Here is a 24,190-nt window from a genome sequence, read left to right as displayed (position 1 = left end):
TGTGCATCTGATAGGTTGGCTATCTCTTGGTCACTTAGAAGTATTGGCTCTGGGGCTTTGAGCTGTTTTTCTGCTTGAGCCATAATGTTTTGGTCTGTTCGCGCCTGTTAAGTATGAAGGGTGGAGCCTTAGGGGATCACCAGGGTAGGGCGACCCAGTTGCTGGGTTGTGACGCTGTATGTGAGGGCGGGGTCAGAGAGGGGCAATGGTGTTTGTTCCATGCTCTCTCTCGAATTTTAGTCCCCTCTGCTGCTTCCTGCAAGCAAACTGGGCCCTCCTGGTGCCAGCTTCCGGGTGTGTGGGCCTGTGTACCTTCTAGGACCCTGTGGGTCTCTCCAACAAATTCTCTGTGAGCCTGGTAGCTTCTCCTGGCACCTCGACCCCGAAAGTTTTTCCAATTGGTGCTTTTAGGCTTTATTTCCCAGTGCTAGGGCCCTAGCCTGCTTGGTCTGTCTCACTGCTTTTTCCTTCGCTTGGTTTATCTGCTCGCAAATGTATGACCATGGTCAGCCAGCCGCCTTTCATCCTCACTGGGTCTGCCCATTGCCACCCCAGGCCTGGGATCCGCCAACCCCCGCCTGTGCTCTTGGCTGCGTCCTGCCGCTTTTTTCTGTCCAACTCCGCTGTGCCAGCAGCAGACTCTGCCCCTCTTACCGGTCTGGCTGAGTGGTTCATTGTTGTTGGACTTCTGTACAGTTAAATTTTCTGTGTTTTAGTTGCGTTTTTGTTACTAAAACTTTGTTGTCTTTTTAAAAAGATTTTATTTATTTATCATTAGAAGGGAAAGGAAGGAGAGAAATATCAATGTATGGTTGTCTCTCGTCAGTCCCCTGCTGGGGGACTGGCCTGCAACCCAGGCATGTGCCCTGACTGGGAATCGAACCGCGATTGTGTAGTTCACAGGCCTGCGCTCAATCCACTGAGCTACACCAGCCAGGTATAAAACTTTGTTGTCTTTAAACTTGGTTGTGCGAGGAGGTACAGTGTTTCCACCTACGCCTCCATCTTGGCTGGAAGTGCCCCTCACCTGAGTTTCTTGCCAGCCAGAATCCCACTCTGAGGAAAGACTGGTCAGTGAGAAAGTTCCTGAAACTGAGCAATGTGTGGCTTTTCTATTAGCCCCGGAATTTTAAAGACAAACACCTTTGGGTGAGCAGAGTTGAGGCCTTCCCTTGGAGGCCCTATCTGGTCTAGGAGCTCTGCAAGTTCCCTGCCAGAGATGGTAGACCTTGGGAACCCTCCACGTCCGTCCTCCAGGCTCTAAGGGGAACAGCCCCAGGCTGGATCTGGTAGAGAGATCCCTGGAACCTGTCCTGCAGGGCTCTGACTCTACTGTCTCTGGGCAGCAGCTGAAAAGCAGGGCTTTCAGAGAATGCAAGTCCTTCGTGCTAATGGTGATGTTGTCGGTGATGGTGACAGAGTGAGGGTGAGCATTTCCTCTCTGCCAGGTGCAGGGTGAAGCAATTTATTTTACACGTATTGTTTCGTGCAAAACTCCCAAGATTCTTGCAAGGAGGAAACAGAGGCTCAGAGAGGCTAAGTAAGTGACCAAGGACACATAGTTAGTGAGCACCAGCATTCAAAGCTAGATCTACTAGAGTCCAGGAGAGTCAGCAGCCTATAAGTGCTGCAGGAAAGCAACACTGACCAGTGCCTTCAAGGGATATGTGTTTTACCACCATCTTCACAGATGAGGAAACAGAGTTTTGCATACTTCCTATGAGGTCAGGCACTGTGCCAAGCTATATTATCTCCTCGATCACCACAATCGCCTTATGAAGTAAGTAATTCTATGATCCCCATTTGCGTAGGTGAGGAAACTCAGGCCTGAGACTAAATGACTTGTGGGGGTTCAAAACTTGACAGTCTGACTATGTGCTTAACTTTCTGAGTTGCCCAAGACTGGAACAAGGTATGGCAGGGTTGGCTCAGCATCCAGGACTCCTGACTCCCCAGCTAATGCTCCAAGGGTGGATGTGGACTTGCTGTTCCTTAAAAGTGTGTGGGCCTAGAGCCAGAAGAGTGAAACTACACCCTGAGGTTCTGGGAAGCTCAGAACGAAGAAGGAAGCTCTTCTGGTGTTCAAGTCTGAGCAGGTGTATGGGACTCTCCCTATTTCCTCCTCTGGCTGGGACAGGGTGGGGCAGCCCTTGCGAGTACAGGTGCGGGGAGAGCAGGACGAACCCAATAAAACAGGTCTAAGTCTTCCCGCCTTCATTCCTCTACCCTGGCTGAGCCCTCATCTCCCGCCTGGCCTGGTCCTGATTATGAGAGTTCAAGGTTGGAGTACAACGTGGTGGTGGTGGTGTGTGTGGGGGGGCGGGGGGCAGTGGGAATCAAAATCATCCTAGTTTTTAGTTAACACGGCAAGTGGAAAAGCAGATTCAGGCCCTGTTTTCACGGGTCTTGGAGTCTAGTAAGGAAGGATAGGTAGATCAAATTTTCACTGAAACATATGTAAGATGGCATCTGGGAACCAGTGTTTTAAAGGAAGGCCTGCAGAGCTAAGAGAGCTACGATGGTGGGAGGGGGGGTACAGGGAATGGGTTGAAAGTGTGAAGGGCAGTGGGGGAGGATTCCCTGAAGATGTGGTTACCAGGTGAGTCGGTGCTGGGTGTGGAGAGGCCCATTGCCAGGCGGTTCATCCAAGGAGTGCTGAGAAGACCAGTGGGCCTCGGGCAGCTGGCGCGAGCGAGCCTGGCCACGTCAAGGCATTCCGGGCCATGTAAGAGACGTTATTGTTTTTATTATTTGGAGCACTTAAGGGGAGTGAAAGGAGACTTGAGAGAGAGATTGCCAAATTTAACAAAATATGAGTCAACGTATTTTCAAGTTAAATATAAAAATGCCACCGCTTCCGAGGAGCATTCCCTGATTTCTCCACCTTTGAACTATCCCTCCTCTGGGGGGATAGTTCAGTCCCGGTAGAGAAACTCCAACCTCGGGCGCAGTCAGATCTAGGCTTTGTCTTCCTTCTACTGAAGTGGCTTCAAACGCGGTGCTCTGCCTTCCCAGGCCTCAGTTTCCCCATCAGCGCTGAAGCAGGTTGTCTCGGAGGACCCGCCCAGTGCTGAGGCAACGTGATTCGCTCTGGCAAAACCTGGGGGCTGCCCGCATTGCTGCGCAGGCATCGGGCTGCAGGTTGAGGCACCTTCACCCGGCTTCAGGCGTCGTCCCACCGGTCAGGGGCTGCCGGCGAGCACCGCAGCTTTAGACTTGGCCCAAGAAAGTGGGGGCGCGACCCCCTGCTTGCTCAGGCACTGCGCGGCCCCGCCCCCGCAGCCAGCGGCCCTGCGGCAGCCAGAGCCTGAGCTCCGCCCTCCTCCGCTTCCCTCGCTCCCTCCTCCCGCCTCCGTCGCCCGCTCTCTGGCTCCCTCCCTCGCGCCGGCTCGGCGCTGACTCCGCCGCACGCTGCAGCCGCGGCTGGAAGATGGCGGGGAACGACTGCGGCGCGCTGCTGGACGAAGAGCTCTCCTCCTTCTTCCTCAACTATCTCGCCGACACGCAGGTACGGCCAGCTGGGGCTGCAGGCCTGGGGCCAGGGGTGCTGAGGTTGCCACTGCGGCCGAGGAGGCTGGGATGCAGCGCAGGGTGCATGAGGGGATTAGGGGCTCCAAGCTGCAGAGACCCCTTCCACGAACCCCGCGATGCGCTCCGTTAAGGGGGCAGGGAGCTTGAGGTCGCCCCCGTGCAAGCTGGAATGTGGTGGGTGCTACAGCCGCAGGGGAGGGTCTAGTCTTGGTCTCTTGGAATCCGCACCCCCCCCCCCGCCCCGCCGCCGGCAGAGCTGTGTGGGGGTACCGCGTTTCCTTGGGGAGGTGGAGCCGCGCCAAGGTGTGGGGGACCCTCGGGCTAGCTCCAGGTGCAGAAGGCGCGCCCTCAGGCTCCCGGCACTTGCTGCTGTACTTTCACGTGGACTTGTGGCCCCGGCACAGATGCCTACCCCTGTCCTCAGAGTCCCCCTTTCCTCCAGTCTCCTGCCTCCCGTGACTCCCCATCGGCCCCCGTGGCTCCTCATCTTCGCCCGCAGCGTGGAGTTCCTGCCAGTTTCCCACTTAGGGGTCTGAGGGGCACGTGGACCTACGGCCGGGGATAGCACCTTCCTGGTTACGCTACCCCGCGGAGCGCCCGGGGGTGAGAGCACGGCAGGATGGTGGCGGAAGGACTGTCTGGGGGCGCCTGGGTCCCCCTGCGGTGCGCGATCCCGGTGCGCGCTCAGCGATGCTGGGGGAAGGGAAGGTGAGGTGGCATCCCGGGATCTAGAAGCGCCTGGGAGCCCCAGCGCCTGGGAGCCCCACCGGCGACACGCGCGTGACAGGAGAGGGTGCTCTAGTGTGCCGAGGTTGGGAGGGGGGGCGCCAAAGAAGCTGGTGACTTGGAGACCCAGGCAGGGGGCGGGGGCTGGTGGGACAAACAGCCACGGAAAATGCCTGAACGAGGTGTGCGTGCCCCCCAACCCTTCCCTGGGTTTCCCCAGCCCCGTGCCTGTTGAAAGCATAAAGTTTGGCGCCGTAGTTAGAGCTTTTTCTCCTGGCGCCGGGCTGCACGAAGCCGGGGGAATGGGGATGCGGTGGAGCAAAGAATGAGACCCCGGATGCGGGCTCACACCTGGACTAGGAGGAGAGGGGCCCCCGGGTAGGACCAGGCTCAGCTCGCCAGGGCTGGTTTGGTACCTAGAGTTGGAGCGCCAGTGCCAAACTGGCTCGTTTTGCATAACACTGGAAGGGAGGGGGAGGGCGGAGGGGCGGGGGTAGGAGGGTTGAGAGGGAAACTTTGCTTCTTGTTGTAATCTGCTGTCTTTGGGCGGCCTCAGCTGTCATGGGACCGGGTGGGCGGGGAGAGGTTTGCAAGCTGACTCCGAGCCGTGAGACGCGACTTGGAGGGGACGCTGCAGCCGAGACGTTCAGCTCCGGGCGGACTCCGGGTGGCGACTCCCGGCTGGCGGCTACGAGGGCGCGGCGCGACGGGGTGTCTGGGAAAGGAAGCCCGCCACGCGCGGGAGAAGGCCAGTCCTGATGTGCTGCAGACGTCCCTGCGTCAGGGAGCCGCGGGGGCCTCGTGGTCGGTGGCGGGCGTGCTCGGGTGGGTTCCGGTCAGGGGCTGAAGGGGCTGCTGGAGTGTGATCGCGCTTCCCAAGGCCAGGGGAGTGTGTGCTAAGTGGGCTGCGCGCACGGGTCTGTGTGATTGTGTGCACACGCCGCGCGCGCCGAGCGCGTACCTTTACCTCTGACGAAACCGCAGTGGAGTTCCCGCGGCGGTCGCGGGGCGCTGTCACACGCCCGGAGAGCAGAACCCAGATCTGAGGGGACTGCAGATCCTAGCCCCAGCACCACCACGGTCCCCACAGCCCCCCAACCCAGCGGACGGCGGGGCGCTAGGGGTACTGGGTGTGGGCCGGACAGAGTTGCCCCTGCGAAAGTTCTGTCCACAGCCCTCGCCCTTGGCTGGGAGGGTTTGCAAGCCTTCTCCACCAAGGGTGAAGAAGGCCTGGAGACTTGTTCAAGGATCCAGAGCAAGATCTGGTCGTTTTGGACCCGACTCCAGGTTCTAACTCCATCTTCAGTGCTCTTTGGCTAACCCGTAGTTAATTATTTGTCCCATTAGCTGCCCAGAGGGCCTACCAGGAGGGATATTTCACCCAAGGAAACTAGAAAATTGGGTAAATCGGGTATCAGCAGAAGCAGTGCAGTGAAAGTTAATCTGGGACGTTTGCTTTTTTTTTTTACGTAACCACGTGACTGGCTGAGGCTCTTCTGGTGATCTTTGCCGGCCCAACTTGGGAAATGTAACTGATAGGGAGGGCTTTGCCTCTGCCCTAGAAGGCTCACAGAGCCCTTCGGTGAGGGGACTTGGGCCGGCCATCACCTGCCCCCTCGTTTTACAGTTGGGGACAGGCCGTGAGGGGTGAGAGGCCTGTGCGGGACCATGCAGCCAGCGGGTGACAGAGCCACCCAGGGCTCCTGACTCCAGGTCCTGTGTGTTACCTCGAAATAGCACTGGACTTGGAGTCAGAAGGCCTGAGTGGAGTCGCCTTCCCCACTCTCTGGCTGGGTGACCCTGGAGCAAGCCATTTTAACCCTGGGAGCCTCCCTTCCCCCACCTGTTAAATGGGGCTGGTCGAGCTGTGGGAAGTCCAGGGCCTGGTGGGAGTGAGCACACTGTGCACCTAGAGGGCTGGTTCCTGCGGTTCCTCTCCCCCCAGACCCTCCCTCACCACCCCCTCCTCCCACTGGAAAGGGTGGGGAAAGTGAATAAAAAAGTAATTTATTGTCTTTATCCAAAAGGCTTAAATTGTCTTTGGTGGCTAATCCAGGGTTAGATAGAGGGAAGACTTCTGTTTAAGAGACTTTTTACCCGCTCGGGCCAAAGTTCAGGGATCCAGCTGACCGAAGCTTGTGAAAGTTTCTTGGAAAGGCTTGGGACATGTATTCCAAAGGACTCTGGGTTGGCCTCACCTTTGCTCAGGCTGTGCCCCTTGCGCGCAGTGCCCTTGTCCACCCATCCTGCGTGGCCTCTTCCAGCAGGCCTTCCCTGCCTGGCTTGCCCTGCTTTCTCTTCCTCTCCCTGGTTCTCTTAGTTTGTGTTATACAACGAGGCACTTTGTGTCTGTGTCCTGTGTCCCAGTAAGAGTCCAGAGCTAGAGTTGTGCCTTTCATCTCGTTGTTCCCCCGTGGCACCTGTCACCATGCTGAGTTCCTTCACTCAGCTCTTGGCTAGGCACATGAATTACGGGGGTGGGGGGGGGGGGGGGGGCGGTTCCCAGGCTGGCTGGGGAGACAGCTGGGCAGCAAGTATGGGAAGAGAGGAATGCAGAGAGCTGCAGCTGTGGGCACGCACTAGGGCTCCAAAGGCCACGCCATAAGCCCATACCAAGTATGGGCTGTTCAAAGTCCCCTGGGACATTGGTCACAGATGGCCAAAATGTCAGAAGTGGCAGGGACTCTGTAAGTCATCTGGTCCAACTCCTTATCATTTGAAAATGTTTATCTGTAGAATTGTTAGAAAACACTGGCAAGCATAGAGAAGGCAGTTGAAAACATGTAATCTTATACCCAAAGATAACAACCACTATTCATTTTCATGTGTGGTTCCATACTTTTTCTGTTCCTATAGTTTCCTATTGATTATACCTTTGTAGAGAAATGGACTCATTCTTTATATACTAATTGTAATTTGGAATCACACTGTTGTAACTTGCTTTTTTCCCCCCTCTTCCCAACAATATACTGTGACTATTTTTCCTTGTTAATAAATATCCCGCCTCACGGTTATATAGTATATAGTATCTCATTGAGGGTTGAAACAAAATGTATTTAATCAGTCCTTTATTGTTAGCCATTTAAGCTGTTTTTATTTTTTTGCTATTGGGAGATGTGCTGAAATTAATATATTTGCATATGTCTTATTTCCTTTATTTAAATTCCTAGAAGTGAGATTACCCTGTCAAAGGAACTATGCATACATTTGGTAAACACATTTCTGGATTGCTCTCTAGAAAGATTGTGCTAATTTACACACTTACCAGCACTGTGTGGGAAAACTTGGTACCCCATTCCCAGATAACTGGGAATTTTCATTGTTTTTCATTTTTATTAGTCTGCTCATCAATAAATTCTCTGTCACCCTTATTGTTTTAATGTGCATTTTTTATTACTGTGATGCTGAACCTTTCCCCCATATGATTTATAGTTCTGTTCTGTCAAATGCTGTGCTTGTAAAAACATGGCCCCTTTTTTAATTGGTGTCCTTTCCCCTCATTGCTCTAAAACTGGTTGGAGCTCCCAGAAGGGGCCCCCACCACCTGGAGAAGTGGGAAGATGAGCTGAAGTCCTAGTGTTCACTTGGTCTGGAACATCGCTGCCTCCACAGCCCTGGAAGCTGGACCAATTTCTTTTCCAAGTCAAAGTTCTAGCCATCTGTAGGAGTAAGTTGCAGTGCAGCCTTTGCTGGGTGCCTTTGTGCACCTGTGTGAGACCAGGGAGAACAACTTCTTCACCTAAGCCCAGAAGGGGACATGCTTGCTTCCTCAGAGGCCTGGGCTCCTCTTTCACTGGGGCTCCCTCGCTGGTGCTAATGATCTGGATGCCCCTGAAACCCAGGAAAGGCAGTGGGGCCCCGGGGTTCATATTTCCCCTCGCCTTGGGGCATCCTGTCCCCAGCTGATGCAAGCCAGCCAGAAGCTCCCCCATTGTAAGGACGTGAGTCACCCTTTTCCTTCTCTCTGGAATAATAGGATATGGCTTTTGACTCAGAAGCAGCTTTGCAGATAGGGGCTTGGGCTTGGAAGTGAGGCCATTAGCACGAGCTGTGCTTGCTTCGGCAGCACATATACTGAAATAACACGAGCATTGCAGGTAACAGCTGTCACCTCCTTCATCATCATCATCATCTTCATCATCAATGTTTGTTGAGCATCCTCTAGAGGCCATGCACTCTGCTGAACTTCTGTGTGCATTATATGTTGCCGTCTCATGAAGCTTCTACAAAGGGCAGGCACTGTTCCCACTAATAGGTGAGGATTATAATTTCGGAGGACTCACTGACCAGATGAAGACCATCCACCTACACTACAATCAGTGGGCAAGGTTTCCGACTACTTGACTCCAAGGTCCATGGAGACAGGGACAGCTTTCCATCTCTGTCTTTGTGCCTCCGGCACCTGGAGCAAATGCTCCCTGGGTCTCAGTTTCTCAGCCAGTGAAATGGTGCTAATAAGGCCCGAATTCTTAGGGTTGGGCATTAATTAATATAATGTACTTAAAATGAATCTCTGGCCCTGACCAGTGTGGCTCAGTTGGTTGGGCATCACCCAGAAAGGTCGCTGGTTTGATTCCTGGTTCAGGGCACGTGCCTGGATTGAGGGTTCGGTCCCCAGTCGGGGTGTGTATGAGAGGCAACCAATCAATATTCATCTTGCACATCAGTGTTTCTCTCCCTCTCATTCGCACTCCTTTCCCCATCTCTAAAAATAAATAAATAAAATCTTTTAAAAAGTAAAATGAGCATCTGCTTGCTACTCAGAAAACTTGGCGTTCTTCCCTCTTTGAAGCACTTTAGAAGGGCAAGATCAAGTAGAGAGCTAACTCCCATCCATTTAGTCTTTTTATGTACAAACAAGAAGCATAATTCTTGTTGTGTGAGTGTGAAGGGAACCCAGATAAAACCATTTGCATGAGAATGAGCGGAGTTGTTTTACTATCTCTCCTCTTCCAGGGTAGTCCAGCGCCTCACATCCATCCTGTGGACACTCAGCTGATGGAAAATCCATGGGACTAGATTAGCCTTCCCATTCCTCTCCCCCCTTCTAGTCTGGGTCCTTGCACACTCATAACTAGGTTCCTGCAGTTGCTACCAAACAGATCTTGGCCACACTAGACTTTGTCCTCTTTCACTTATCCTTGGCCCTGATGGCAGATAAATCCTCTTAAGAGTACATGTCTGATGTCACTCCCTTGCTCACACATCAGCCATGGCTCCCCAGTGCTTTTGAAATGAAATGAAATGAAAACTTTTAAATTAAACCTGATGATTAAGGGCCTTCAGGTACTTGCACTTGGAGGGTCAGGCCCCAGCTTTGTCCTCAGTTGTCTGCTTTCCTTTCAGGACCCTGGTCTACTCAGGATTGTGAGTATTCTTCCTGGAAGCTCAAGCTGACGCTGTTTTGCGTCTTCTGTCCCCATTTCCACCATTCCCCTCATCCCGCAAGACCCAGCCCCCAACCACTGCTTTGGCGAGGCCTTCCCTTGCACCCCAGGCGCAGCTGCATCCCGTGTGGACAGTATGAGCTCACTCTAAAGGCGCCTGCCTGAGTTTGAGTCCTGGCTCTACGGGCTGCTGGCTCTACACCTTTGGTGGGTCACACACCTCTCTGAGTTTCCCTTTCCTCATCTGTAAAGATAAAGATAAATATTAATTCCCTTATAAAGTTGTTGCAGGGAGGCGATGAAAATCAAATGGCAAACTGGATGAGCACCAAATGATAGATACAACTCATCTGATATAGGCCGTGTTAAGGCTTATTCAGGCAATCACTCCAGATTAAGCTCCTCAAGGACAGTGATTTTTTTCTTGTTGTTAGTTTGTTTCATTCAGCATTTTTTCCTCACAGTGAGTGAGCCAAATGCCTGAAACACAGCTGTCATTCTAAGTCCTCACTGAGTGAACAAAGATGCCAGGCCTTGAGCCTCTTCAGGGCAGACACATTTTGAATCTTCAGTCCAAGTGCCCCTGAGAAGGGACAGACAGATCAGTGCTGGTGGAATGACCTGGAGTTTCCTCCCCGTGTCTCCACTCCACCTGCGGTGCCGTACTTGTAGTCTGCCGGCACGTGAAGCCCCAGCTCACACCTGGCCTCTCTGGAAGGCATTTTAATTGTTAAACCAATTGTCCTTCGGCCTCCACCACTGGCGCGTAGGGTGCCACTTACTGTGCTGGGGCGCCCGTGTCCCTTCATCCCGACAACTCTGTTGACAGCTCTGGGAGGGCAAGAAATAACGTTTTCATCCTAGACTAGCATTGTGGTCGCCCATGAAGCAGACGAGTTTTTGAGTCATGTTTTGTATGACTAGGAAACGGGCTCTCTGAAAAGAACTTTGCATTTTAAACGTTTTACCATGGAAAATGTCAAACTTGTACAGAAGGAGCCAGGGGCGGGCATGGTGTAGTGCAGCCCCGTGGCCTGTCTTCCGGCTTCAGGTGTTTTGGATCCGTGGCCACACTGGTCCACCTGCCCACGCACCACAGCGTGTTCTCCATGACCTTTGCAGTGTGTACCTACAAAGAAACTTTGAGTACTATTGCATGGGTTTCTCAGTAACTGCAAGGTTGGTCCTCTTTTCCCCATTTTGCAAGTGATGAGATTGAGGCACAGAGGGTAAGTCATGTGGGGTCTTGAAGTAGTGAGCGTCGACGCTGGGATTTGAACCTTAGATCCTGAGCAGCTGCCCCTCTGGCCAGGCTTTGGTGGGCCCTTAGACAGCCTCAGATCTACCCTGGCCTTTTTCCGAAGAAGGAGCACGGAGGCACAGAAGGAGGGGCCACCCAGCTGGAGGAGGCCCAGGTCCCTGACTCCTCAGCCAGTTCTTTCCCAGTATCAGGATATGTGTGTGTGTGTGTGTGTGTGTGTGTGTGTGTTGGGGCGGTGTCTTGGTTCTGGGGAGCAACAGGCTGGGTAGTCTTTGGACAGACACTGTTGCCCAGGGCACCTGGGCTTTGCGGTGGCCATGGGACCCTGGAGTGCAATCTACCCACCAGCCCTGCACTAACCGCATTTTCTTTCTGCTCTCACTGTTCCTAAACCCCAAAGGCCTCACCACTCCCCTTGCATTTGACCTTAGGTTTTCTTTTCAGGTGCTCAGGGCCACCCAATGAGGGAGGTGGGGCTGCAGGGTCAGCAGCCTGGGTTCACAGAGCGGAGAGGAGGGGCCTGAGGTCACACTACTGGGCCAGGCACAGGGTCTTCAGGACTCCTGGGCTCCCACCCCACCCTTTGCTTAGGGTGGAAACTGAGTTATTGCCAGTCTAGAGTAGGATACCAGAGTGACTTTTACAAGTGGGAGGGGAAAACCATTGATGAATTGTCTCCAAAGGCTGTAATCACTGCTCAGTCTTTTAGGTAAGAAAATGAACATTTCCTCTAATTATTCACTTAGGTAGCTGAGGGCTTTGCATCCCAGGATTGACCTCTGTGGCCTTGGTACACGATTTCTTTTGGCCTCAGTTTTTCATCTAGGTAATGGGACTGATGGTGGCACATACTCCAAAGGGTTTTAGCAAAGACTAATGGGTGCTGGTGAGGTGCTTACAAATGCTCAGTAGAGAGGAGCCACCGTTAGTGTTAAAAATAGTCAAATGTAATGCAGACTGAAACTCTAGGCCCTTGATCCTGCCCTGGCCTTGTGATTCTTTCAGAGCATTACGTTCTTCTCCCAAAACCTTGAGGGGAACTGAAGAGGAACCCATTCAGCTTAGCAAGTGTTACAGTACTGACTTCCGGGAAACCAAGTCCAGTGAGACGCCACTTCAGGAAAGGAGAGGAAATGTCAGACCGTGGTTCAGAGCGCTGGGCTTTGGAGGTCGCCTGACACTGGTTCCGATTGGGGGGTCTACCACTTACTAGCTGTGTGACCTTGAGCAAGAGTCTTCTCTGACCCCAGTTGCCTCTTGAAAATTGGAGGTATTAGAATGTTGTTTGGATGACTGCGGAGGATAAATAATGTCTGCAGCATTGCAGGACATTCCGTAAGTGTTTGGTAAGTGGTAGCCACTATGGAGATGACCATGACAATGATATAAATACACTAATGTAAATCTGAAGCTTTCAGGGAGTTCACAGTGCTTTGAGGCCGTTTGCTTAGTGCCCTTGCCTTGAAGTGAGGAAACAGACTGGGAGCAGACCAGCAGATGCCTTCAGATCACTCAGCTGAGGCAGGACAGGACCCCCGTCTCCTGTCTGCTTGGCCAGGGCTGGCTCTCTGTGTCAGGGACTCAGCTGTCTGGGACCCACTGTCTGGGAACTCAGCCGGGCAAGCCCTGCTTGGCTGAGATGGATGCTCCCCAGCAGCTCTGCAGCCCTGTTTTTTCCTTGTGCTTGTCTGGCAGAACCTAGTCATGTAGCAGAGGGAGAGCGAGGAGACGGTAGAAACCGAGCCCTGAGCAGTTGCAGCAGCCAGCCCACGAGTGGCTCCCTGATGTTGCCATGGCAAACAGCCTTGGCAACGTGGCTGCTTGAGCCTTTATTTCTTAGGCTCCTTGTAGGGAAGTGTGGTACCCAGGACACTGGGGAGGGCCCTGCCCTGGCTCCTCAGCAATAAGGATGACCTGGCCTTCATGCTGCTAGCAGTCTCGGGCCACAGCAACCCCTGGTCTGAGATGGTCAAAACTTCTGCAGGCCCACCTTGCACGACCTGCAGAGCAGACTCCTGGGTATGGCATTCAAGGCCTCAAATGCCTATTCATCATGTATTCATCAAATAGCGTGTGACTGTGCAACACTGTACCCACTGCTACAAGAGCCAAACAATGTAGAATTTCTGGTACGGACCCTGGGGTAGGTGTACCCAGCTTGGCCTCATCTTCAACTGTATCCTTTAACAATCCTGATGATGAGAACAGGTAACAACAGCTAACCTTTTTCAAGCAATTACCCTTCCAGGCCCTGTGCTAAATTAGTCACCTATGGAATCACATTTAATCTCGGAGGAAGCCCATGAAGTAGTCCCCGCTGTTGTCCCCATTTTACAGTTGAGGAGACTGAGGCCAGCTCCAGAGCTTGTGGGGCTGGTGCTGCTCTGCAGTTCCTTCCCTAAACCAGGCAACAAGGAAGGACCCTACCAGGAGACTTCTGCGCGTCCTCCATCTCCAAACGCATCCTTCCAGGACAGCTGGAGTGCCACCTCCCCGAATCCCCCCTCTCCACAGTGTCGCCCTTTTGCTCTGTGATCCCAGTTTGTTACAGATTCTTTGTGTGCCCTCTGTACTCCGCATTTTGTCATTCTGCTGAGTTTGTGTCTGCCCTCCAGCCCACCATAAGAAAAGAGAGAAAAATAGCTAAAGGGGAGAGCTGTGAACATCCTGGTGAGGAGTCAGCGAAAGTTTCCGACAGTATTGTTGTTTATTATAACAGTAACCGTAGAACATAGCTAACCCTTAGTGACTACTTGGTATGTGCCAGGTCCTAAGCTGGGATGTTCAGGTGCATTATCTTATTTAATCTTTGACTACCTGTGAGGTTGGTACAATCATGAACAAGAAAACTGAGTTCAGGGATTTGCCTCAAGTCACCCAGGCAGATAGTAAGTAAAAAGGCTGGGATTTGAACCTTGGTCTGCCGGGCTGCAGAGCACATGGTCTAAACCACTGCAGTGTGGCTAATCTGGCTGAATACTTAGGAAGGACTGGAATGGGGGTGATGGGAGGCAGGGAGGAGGCATCTGCACATAGTCTCAGTGGGGAGGGGGTGCTCAGGGGAAGTGAGTGGGATGTGGGAGAGAAGGCATAGTGCAGGGGGCTCAGAGTGGCACCCCTTCAGCTGAGATAAACCTGCAGAGGAGGATTTGGTCCTGGGGGTGGGGAGGGGGTTCTGTGGGGCGGGAATACCCATTTCTTCAGGATCCACTGTGTGCCTGCTTCCTCCCCATCCTTGGCCTCCCTGGAGCCTTGTTAAATGTAAAACTCTGGTCTCAGCCCATGATAGAGTTTGTTGATGTGCGTTTATTATTTACTCTTCTCTACCCAGCCAGGACTGGAGTTCCCTCAGGAGAGGGACCTCATCAGGATGGTCCACCCTCAAACGCCCCAGGGCGTCCACAGTTCTGGGCACACTGGAGTCACCCCCAACCCGCCGCCCAAATAAATATTTGTTGAGTAATAGATGAATGTTGGACGAATGAACAAATGCTGGTTGGTCCTTTGGAAAATTCGCCCACCATCTGCCTGGCTCCAGAGGCTCCGTCTCTGTGCTTGAAGCTGTGTTAGGAGGTGGGGCGAGAGGAGTGCAGGGGATTGTTCCGGTCCCCACAAGGAGCCCACTGCCTTCTTTCCAGGATCACCCTCACACACAAAGGAATGAGAGGCAAACACCTTCTGGAGTCTCCAGGGCCCTCTGTCAGAACACACTTCCAGCGGGCAGGCCTTCGTGGAATGTTAAGCCACTGTTAGGAGTCCAGTCCATTCCAGGGCATTGCTGGGGCCCAGCTGGGGAGGAGCCCAGGGCTTTCAGAGACTCAGTATCTGTAGGGAGGTGACTGGTCAAATGTCCCTACACCTTCCGGGGAGATGGAAACCATGATCTGTCACTGGGTGCATGTCCATTGCTCAGTGGCTTGTTCCAGAGGGATGGGACAGGCTGGTGTCCACTTTGGAGGAAGAAATGGAAACTCCAGGAAGGTAAAGAGCAGGGGGCAAAGGAGTACTTGGGGACCAGTGACCACACCCTTAAGCCCAAGAGGATTAACTTCGTGCCTTATAGAGCTTTCCTTGCTCAGGGTCCCTCCAAGACTTAGTCCCTCTGGGATCTGATCATCCCTCACCCTTTCTGTTTAGGACCAATTAGTTCTTAATTTATGCATCATTTTTATAAGCCTGACAGTCTCGTCCTGGCCTGTGTGTCATTCGAATCAGCAGGTTAGTTCTGTTAGTGTGTGTCTGTGCAGGCACAGGTCAGGGGTGCGGTTCCACTGGGGTCAGAAATGTGTGGACTGCAGCACTGAAGGCCACTGGGGCCTTTAAGTAAAGGGGCAGGGAGACGCCTTGTTCTTGAGGACATTACTGTATAAAAGCACAAAGCTAATGGATCATCAACAGCATGTCATCCCCAAGGAAAGGGTCCTATTTTGTTCAGTGTTCTCTGTTCAGGGAAGCAAGGAAGAGTGGGATACATATGGGTATTACCATCTAAAATAGGAGGTCTATTAAAAGCAGGAAATGTTTCAAAGTCAGCTATAAACTTAGCTGTTGCAAGCGCATGTTATTTCTTGAGAGTGGCAGCTGATTAAGGAGTTAGTCTAGCTGCACAAGTTTCTTTGCAAGTGAGTGCTGTCTCCTAATATGACATGCTGAGATGTTGTCTTTTGTATTTCCTAGGCTGTACGGGGTGGTGGTAGAAAAGGTATGTGGCACACGCTGACTGGCCTCAAGAAACCATGCTGCTGAGTGACCGACAAGCACAGACTGTCTGGTTCATGACTTACGAGCTGTGTGACCCAAGGGGTGAGACAGCCACTCTGTGCTCTAGGCGGGCAGCTCCGAAATGGGAACAATGAAGATGCTGCTACCTTCCCTACATTGGTTAAAGGAATCAGTGGTTGTCGACCGAGGGTGAACATCGGGATCAACTGTGTAGTTAGAAAAAATAATAATCACAGTCTAGGGCCCTCTCAGACTTACTGATTGAGAATCTTTGCGAGCAGACTCCTAAGCTCCTTTGTTTTTCGAAAGCTCCCTCTCGCGGCACCCGCCTTGGGTCCTAAACAGTCAGATACTCTTTGGAGAGTGTCTGCTTGAACTTTTTGGTCCCCTCCACCCTCTGTCCTTTCTGCCTTTTTCCAGGCTATAGGGTAGCACTTAGGATACACATGACCAAGCAGCAGATAGGGGCCTCTTTATAATGTCTGTGTAACAATCAGGGTGGCTTCCATCCATTTGATCTTCACCTCAATCCCACATGGTGGGCAGGAGGAGCGGAGTGTTTCCATTTTACAGATGGGGACGTGGAGGCCCAGGGAGTGATTTGATAGGATCCTGCAGTGAATCAGTTTTCAAATATTTGTCTTTATCCCCATATCTTACCTCTTTGATCCTCAGCCACATTTCTGCCTGTGGGACAACTCAGGAGGTGCGGAAATCGCAGTGACCTCAGAGATGGGTGGGCTGGAAGAAGAGGGAAGGAGGGGCCCGAGGGAATGCAAGCCATCTGTGGACACTCAGACCAGTGGTCATTTTACTTATCAGGCCCCTTAGAACTCAGAGGGTGCGGGTCATGGTCTCAGGCTGTAAGGAAGTTTAGGGGAAGAAGGGGACTAGAACCCACTTCTTCTGATGCCTAGTTCACTGTCCACCCAGCTAGGTCCTGCTTCTGCTGAGTGGGCAGGGCATGCTCAAGCGGCAGCAGAAGTAGTCTCCAAGAGCTAGCGGGCTTGCTGTTCCCTCTTCTGGGAATGCTCTTTCTGGTGCCCCCAGGCTTGGCACTCCCTCACCTCCCTCCAGACCCGCTGAGAGAAGCCTTCCTGACCCTCCTGCTCTGTCCATTTTCTATTCTAGTATCTGTTCTTTTTCTTGAGGGCATATCCCACTCCTGGACACTTTGTTTATTAATTAGTTCCTCATTGGTTGCCTGTTGCCCCTGTGGGAATGGAAGTTCCATAAGGACTGGACCTGCCTATCTGGTTCCCAGGGTAGCTCCGGGGCCTAGCCTCGGGCCTGGTACGTGGTTGGCGTTCACTGGATGTTTCTTGAATGCATAAAAGAATTTGTAAAATTGGGCTGAGCCCTTAATCTGTACTGGTTACTGAGCTGAGCTCATTTAACTCTTCCAACAATTCCAGAGTATAAAGACAATTAGCCCCATTGTTCAGATTAGGGTCCTGAGGCTCAGAGGGTAAGTGGTGGGGCCCAGCCGATTTTAGGGCCTGGCCCCAAAGGAGTCCTGTGCCCCAGTGCCCTGTTGACCTCACACCAGTTTCTCCTTCGGGTTGGGCAACAGCTCCTCCCCTCCTGTGCACACAGGAACGGGTGCCTGCTCAGCAGCGCCCTTGGGCCTCCCAGCCTTCTCCAGAACTTGCTCTTTGTCCTAGTGGCCAAGGGAGTGGCTGCCTGGCTTGCACTTTGTGGCCCAGTGCCCAGCAGGAATGTGGCAGTCTCCCACCTCTGTGGGTGCAGGTGGGAGTGGTCTGTAGCTGGGGGTGGTCTGAAGACTGGGCACCAGAGCAGGCGAACCTAACAAGGGAAAGAGAGGCTCTTTTCCCTCGAGCCAAAGTAGGCCCAGATTAGTGGGTTAATTAGTGGGGAAAGCGGGCTGGGCTCAGGGATGCAGTGAGAAGCATGAGAGGGAGAGGGATTTAGAATCCACTCCAGGGTGAGAAGAAGGGCCTCCTTTGCTCAGATCACTGCACCATGGATTCTCAGTGATCCAGGGGCGGGACTACCAGAGAAGGAGCAGCTTCAGCCAGTTCTGGGTGATGGGCGTGGCCCCGGGTCTGGGTCTGGAGGGTCCATGGGAGGCAGACTTGAACGGGGACGAGGATCAGACCTCTGAGTGAGGGTCTGTTGTTCAGCAGCTGAATGAATTAGAGCCTGTATCTGAATTTGCCTGGGCCTCCGTCTCCCTTCCTGTGAAATGGGATGATAATGTATATTTCATTGGGTGGTTGAAATGTCCAGAAGATACATTGTCTGAAGAGCCTTGTGCAGCGTCTGGGCATTATTAGCGATAATAATGACAATCAGTGACCAGATGGTTTGATGACAGATTGGTGGAGGTAGACCCCATAAGGGACAGACTGTGGCTTATCATTTGATGCTTCTTCCTTTTTCTACCCTAGCGCAGTCACTCCCTCTGGGCGGGATACTAGGCTTGCAGGTTTCAATGAGGCCTGTTCCCTGTCCTGGGAAGAACTGATCTCTGGTGGTTGCGGAGGGTGGCCAGTCCCAAGGGAGTGGAGCAGAAAGGACTGAGGGACAAGCAGGAGCTGCAGACACAATGGGGAAGGGCATCCTACGCAGGCTGTCACGAGGCCCAGCACATCTTGTGGCTGGTGATTGAGCAGTAAGTGACTTGGGGAGACGTGAGCTGGAGGCCTCCTGTGAGGGCGAAGAACGAACAGATGAGCTAAGCCTGGAAGAATCGCAAGCTGAAGGACCAGGATTTCCAGCCCGAGAATCTAGCTGCAGGACACTGTGGCGGGTTATGAGGAGGTCTTGAGGAGGGAAACTTTGACAGTGACTAGGTTTTCCCTGGGCCTTAGGCAGGATGGGATGAGCAGTCTCACCCTGTCATCTGGGCTGCTTGTCCCCAGGGCCTAGGTGTGGAGTGGAGGTGCAAGGCTGAGCACAGCTTGTCACCTGCAGTTGTACTGAAGTCCTTGGCCCAATAAAGCATTAGTCTCCATCATGGTAGGGCCAGGCCCACACAACCACCAGTATAGGAGGTTAACGGCTCCCGAGTAAGCCCTCAATAAACTTAATCATGATAATTATTGCCATAATGATAATTACTGTTATTCCTGTTACCACTGCTGTTCTCCCTTTAGCGTGTGACTGTGAAATCCACAAAGCATTTTCACATCTACAGTTAACATCCTCCTGAGGATTTTCATCTCCATTTTTCAGATGAAGAAACTGGCCCAGGGATGTTGAAGTATCTTGTCTAGTAAAGTCACTGTCGCAGGAACTCAACAGGAGTGGGGGACCTGTGGCTCGCCAAGTCCGCTGGCTTGAGAAGGGGTGGGTTTTGACTGGGTGGGTTTTGACTGGGTTTTGAGCCATTCGTGTCTGTGCCTCGTTTAGACTGAGTTCCCAGGCTTATCTCCTTGGAGAAATGATCCTGTCTTTTTTGGAATTGCAACATCCTTCTATTGTGTGGTTTTGCAACAGTTGCAACTCCCCCAGAGAACTGTGACTTCCATTGATTCCTCTTGAAATTAGAGTTGAGAAGAGAAAATCTTGTTGAAAGAATTTTGTAGCTACACTGGAGACGGTGAAGATATTGTATCTGGGTCCCTGGGTTTAGGTCCTGCCTGTCCCTCCTTGCTGTGTGACCTTGGAAAAATCTGGCCCCCTCTCTGGGCTTGAGTTTCCCTGATCTCTCCCACGCAGGGACTCATTTCTCTATTGTAGGGGCTGTCTTGCTTCTGTAAATTCTGCTTGGGGCAGATTCACCATGTCCTGGGTAGAGAGGCAGAAAGTGAGTTACTGAAGACCATAGGAACTAGGGAACTGTAACATCTCAGGTGGGCAACGTGATCTCCCTACATCGGGCATGCAAAGCCAGTTGCAGGTTCTGAACCCCCCAGGTTGTGGCCTTTCCTGGTGGCAGGTGCTGACTTCTCTCTGAACTGCAAGTTGGAAGAAATTTGTCATAGGAACATGTGCCTTAAATGAGTGGGTTTGGAAGGAGGAGAAGGCGGAGGAGGAACTGCAGGCAAGAGAATCCCCGATTTCTAACCTTTCCAGTGAATCATGGAACATTTGGATAAATCACTCATGGGGGTGGAAAGATTGGGTGAAAATCAGGAACTTCAGGTGAAATTTTTTTTAAAGGCGCCAGTTATTCAAAATCGTCTATGGATAGATTCTTTTTAAATTGATTTCTTCCTTTTTTCCATAGTACTGTTTTATCCATCTTGGACCATTTTTTGTAATCTGGAAAGCTGCCTTTTAGCTCTCTGTTTTAACTAAAACCTGTTTTAACAGGGGAGGCAAGGTGTCTGAATTCTCAGATGCCCTGGAGATCGCAGTCTTGGCTTTGGGTGCTCTTTGAGGCTCTGCATGGCCGTTCTTGGGCCCCGGCCCCCAGCCCCCAGCAGCGCGGCTTGCTGCCTGCTCAACCACGAGGTCTGCAATTATTTAAAGAAAGCTCACAGCAAGTGGAAAAACAGCGACCATACTTACCATACCATGTGGCCAGTAGGCAATTCAACACCAGAGCTACCTAACTCCCTCAGTCCTCACCAGCTGCTGCATTTTGCAGCCAGGTGGATTAGATGACAGCGGGACTGACTGATGGGCAGGGCCAAGTGCGCAGGAGCCGCCTGCATCCAGGGGAAGCTCGGCTCGAAGCCTTACAGCACAAGTTAACCTGAGAGCAGTTTTGTCAGGGAATCTGGGGAGCTAAAAATTATAGAATTTAAAACAAAAAATTCTCGATTGCTATAAACTCAGACATTTCTTTCATTGCTCCATAGTTCACCGTGAATCCCAAGATGTTTTGGAGAAATAACTGTCTTAAATTCAGTTTTTTAATTTTATATTTTGCTTGTTTCAACAAATATATACTTTAAAGTTAGTACTAAAATATTTTTAATAAAAAACCTAAGTGACATTTTAAAAAAATTCTTGTCACGGGAAGTGAGACCCCCCCTATCGGATCATCTCCTCCCCTGGAAAAACAACCACTCCCAGGGCATTTAAATGCCTTTCAATGGACTATCTAATCATCTGCTTTCTTTTATTTTTATATAAATTGTATTTTCTTGTTACAAAAGTGGCAGGTTTATGGCAATTTGAAGGAATACGATTAGGGGGAAAAAAACCCTGTCACCCAGAAATAACCAGTCAAAACCAGTGCCTTTTTAAAAAAAATTAACCTTGTAGCTTCCACCTCCAGCAAGCCCCCCTTCTTGGGCACACTTTTCCTGCTTCCCAGTGGTCATTTACGGGCTGATTTCTGCCTCTGACCTTGACCAGGAGAGAGCCTAGACGGTAGTCGCGGTTTAACTGTTGCCCACCATGTGACATTTTCCAGCCTCTCTTCCTCCTTCATAAAATGGGAACAATCCCTGCATCGCTCTGAGAATGCACGAATCATGGATTTCAAAGCCACTTGCAAATTGGACAGTCAACGGGGAAGGCGGTGTTGTGACTTTACCAGCCCACACCCACAACAGCCACTGTTGTTATTTTAAGTCAGAGAGTATGTGGTTTGGACACTGTCTCATCACCTCCAAGCACTTCACATGAACGATCACCATTAGACCCCAGAATGTAATCACCCCCCGAGGTTTGGCTTTCATTCCACACACGGGCGGGTGGGTGGGCGGGCGTACCACATCCGTCTATATATACATTTGTTAGTATGCGCAGAGCAAGATAAACACCCTTGCTGGTAGAGAAGGCATTCAAACCCAGGCTTCCTGATTTAGAATGGATTACTCAGCCAAGCTGTTTGAAGTGTTAACTGATCCACCTTGTGATTCAGGCTGCAATTGGAGCTAACGCATGGGGAAGAGATTTGGGGGGCAGGGTCATGCAGAGCATGTCCCAGGAAGCTCTAGCAACCTACCAAGCTCATTTTCATGCTGGTTTCAACAGACTGCATTGTGGCCAAGAGACAATAGATTTGCTTTTGTATTCATTGTGAACATGCAATACGTGATCCTGCCTGAAGAAATTGTAAAAGTTACCCGTGGAAGCCCTGTCTCCCCTTCTTGTGTCCTCTCCCCAGAGCAACCCTGCTACCAATTTCCAACATGTCCTGGAGACCAGCCTCACAGACAGGGACACCCATATGCTCATACTCCCTGCCTCCATTTTTACACAAATGGTAGTAAACTAAAAACGTTGCAGTGCATATTGCTTTTTTCTACTTAATAATATCTTTTAAAAATCGTTTCATACCAGTATGCAAAGAAAGAGCTACTTCATTCTTCAACTTGACTGGTCTTTTTAGCCCGGCCCCTGTTGGGGGGTTGGGTTCCTCCTCACTCCGTGCTGCTGCTGGTTTGCAGTGGGCATCTCCGAGAGTCACCGTGCATGCGTGTGAGTGGGTGTGCAGGCAAATGCCGCAGAGAGGAGCTGCCCAGTTAAATGGTGTGCACATTCAAAGTTCCATGAATATTGCCACGTGAAATCCCAACAGTTTTACATTCCCACAGAAATGAATAAGATATGCTTGTTCACGAACACAGCATGATGTTAAACTTTTTTGGTCTTTATCAAGCTGGCATCTCTCTAGAATTTTATTCCCTTTCCGAAGAACCTCCCATTGTGTTGTTGATTCTTTTCTCATTTACCCTACGGGTGGGCTTGTTTTCCCCCACATTCCCACACCAGATCCTGGGATGGGCTGGGGTGCACCCTTCCTCTGGCCTCCAGGTTGGAGGAGAAAGCCCACTGGGATTTGGGCAGGGGCCTAAACCCTGGGCCTGCCACCTGCCCACTGTGTGACCTTGACTGACTCCCCTAAACTTGGTCTTGTGGCACTCGCTGTCTCCTGCTCAGGAAAAGGTGAGGATGTCAGTTCAACAGCAAGGTTGTTGGGTGGTTGAGATAATCAATGGAAGAGTGTTTTATAAAGTGCAGAAAGCTGTAAAAACATCAGCTCACACTAATATCTACTTAGTTTTAGAGAAGTGATGAGATTTTAGATTCCTAAAACTTTAAAGCCCAGTCACCTGGTTACACAGGTGGGCAGAGCAAGGCTGGGAGAGACTGGACCTGCCAGAGTCCTGTGCCGGACGCCAGCCTGACAGGGAAAGGGCTCCCCACCTGTCTTGCCGGAGTGGTCGGAGCCATGGGCAGTGTGCAGGTGTTTTGAGAGTATCCTGATTTTTATGGCAAATTATCCCAACCTCCATGACATCTTCTCTGTGCCATGGGAAGGCTCTGTGGCTGAGCCCTAGGCAGCCCAGAGTCTCAGCACTGAAACACTCCTGTTCTGCCAGCTGTTAGCTGCAGACTCTGCACCAGGGCCTTCGCCTTTTGGCCCGCAGTTGCCTTCTCTGGAATGTAGAGGGCTGTTGAGATGGTGACTGTGACCACAGTGGTTTCCCGTTTGGCACATGACAAGGCTTGGTTGACAGTGTCATTATTCCTGCTGGGCTTTGCAGGAAGATGCTGCTCGTGGTCGGGGAGCCAGGTACCGTGGGGTTGGAGCCCTGGGTTCAAGGCCTCTCCCTGCCATCCCCTGATGGTCGGGCATCTTACTTCACTGCTCTGAGGCAACGGTAGGAGTCTTGGCCGCACAGGCTGGTTGGAAGAACCGGTGGACCTTGTATATGGAGTACTTACCGCACAGGAGGCACTTGATAAAAGAGTAAGTTCTTAAGAAGGTCATTATGGAAGTGCCTATTATGTGCCGGCACTGGTCCAGATATTGGGGACTTAGCAGAAAAGAAGCAGGGGCCCCCGCCGCAGGGAGTGAACATCCCAGTTTACTGTTGTTTTATGTTTATTGTTGTCCTTGGTCTTAGCAATGGCGGTGTAGTCGTCTGGCCAGTGTGAGGTTCAGATGCAGATGCTGCGTGGCACCTGCCCGGAAACTCCAGGACACGTGCTCTGAGGGAACTTGGGGATTTTTCCTGCCCTAGAGACTCAACAGATCACTTCCTGTGACCTCTGGGGAGGTAACTCAGCCTGCCTTCCTTGACCTCCCACAGAAGTGGGGGCCTCCCCTACTGACCTGGGAGTAGAGGGGATCAGAGCTTCAAGACTCCCTGTGGTCCAGTGCCTGGTCTGGGCCAGGCCGGGCCTGGTCTCCCTGGCTCATTCATTGTTAGGCCAAGGGGTGTTTCCCTCTCATCCAACCCCTGTGTAATGTACATTTCCTGTGTGCCACCACTGAGGGTGGACATGGGGACACGGCCATGAGCTCAACCGTGTCCTGCCAGTGGCCAGCCAGCATAGTGAAGCAGAAAATGAACAAGATGGCTACAGCCTGTGGTAAGTCCTGAGAAGGGGATCAGTAAGATGAGGACGTGCATGAGTTAGAAGGGGTGGTCCGGAAACCCCTCCGGGGTGACATTCACGAGATGCCTGAGAAATCAGAAAGGAAGCGGCCTTTTGGGGACGAGGTGTTGGGAGCAGCAGAGACACCACAGGCGATGGCTGGGAGTGGCTGAGCTTGCTGCGACTGGTGCAAACCAGATTGGAGGGGAGGCCTGGGGTGTTGGAGCGTCTTTTCAGAGCAGGTGATGTGCTAGTTAGCAATCAGAGTAGGCTCCGCCCCGCCTGAGGGTCACCAAGTCAGCCTGGGTGA

General features: G+C 51.9%; 1 protein-coding gene across 2 annotated transcripts in view; it reads left to right on the top strand.

Moving 5' to 3' along the window:
* The first annotated feature begins 3,386 nt into the window (after positions 1-3,386).
* The window catches only part of PPARGC1B (PPARG coactivator 1 beta), a 102,883-nt gene continuing 82,079 nt past the window's right edge, over positions 3,387-24,190 (top strand). For both annotated transcript variants that reach the window (XM_037044927.1, XM_037044928.1), the window contains exon 1: positions 3,387-3,508. In XM_037044927.1, the coding sequence (XP_036900822.1) occupies positions 3,431-3,508 (78 nt within the window). In that variant the 5' untranslated portion in view covers positions 3,387-3,430. The remainder of the gene's footprint in view (positions 3,509-24,190) is intronic.

The sequence above is a fragment of the Sturnira hondurensis genome, unplaced genomic scaffold, assembly GCF_014824575.4.
Source record: "Sturnira hondurensis isolate 20B ecotype Veracruz unplaced genomic scaffold, ASM1482457v3 Scaffold0004152, whole genome shotgun sequence".
Taxonomy (NCBI): domain Eukaryota; kingdom Metazoa; phylum Chordata; class Mammalia; order Chiroptera; family Phyllostomidae; genus Sturnira; species Sturnira hondurensis.
This window is presented reverse-complemented; position numbering and strand designations above follow the sequence as displayed.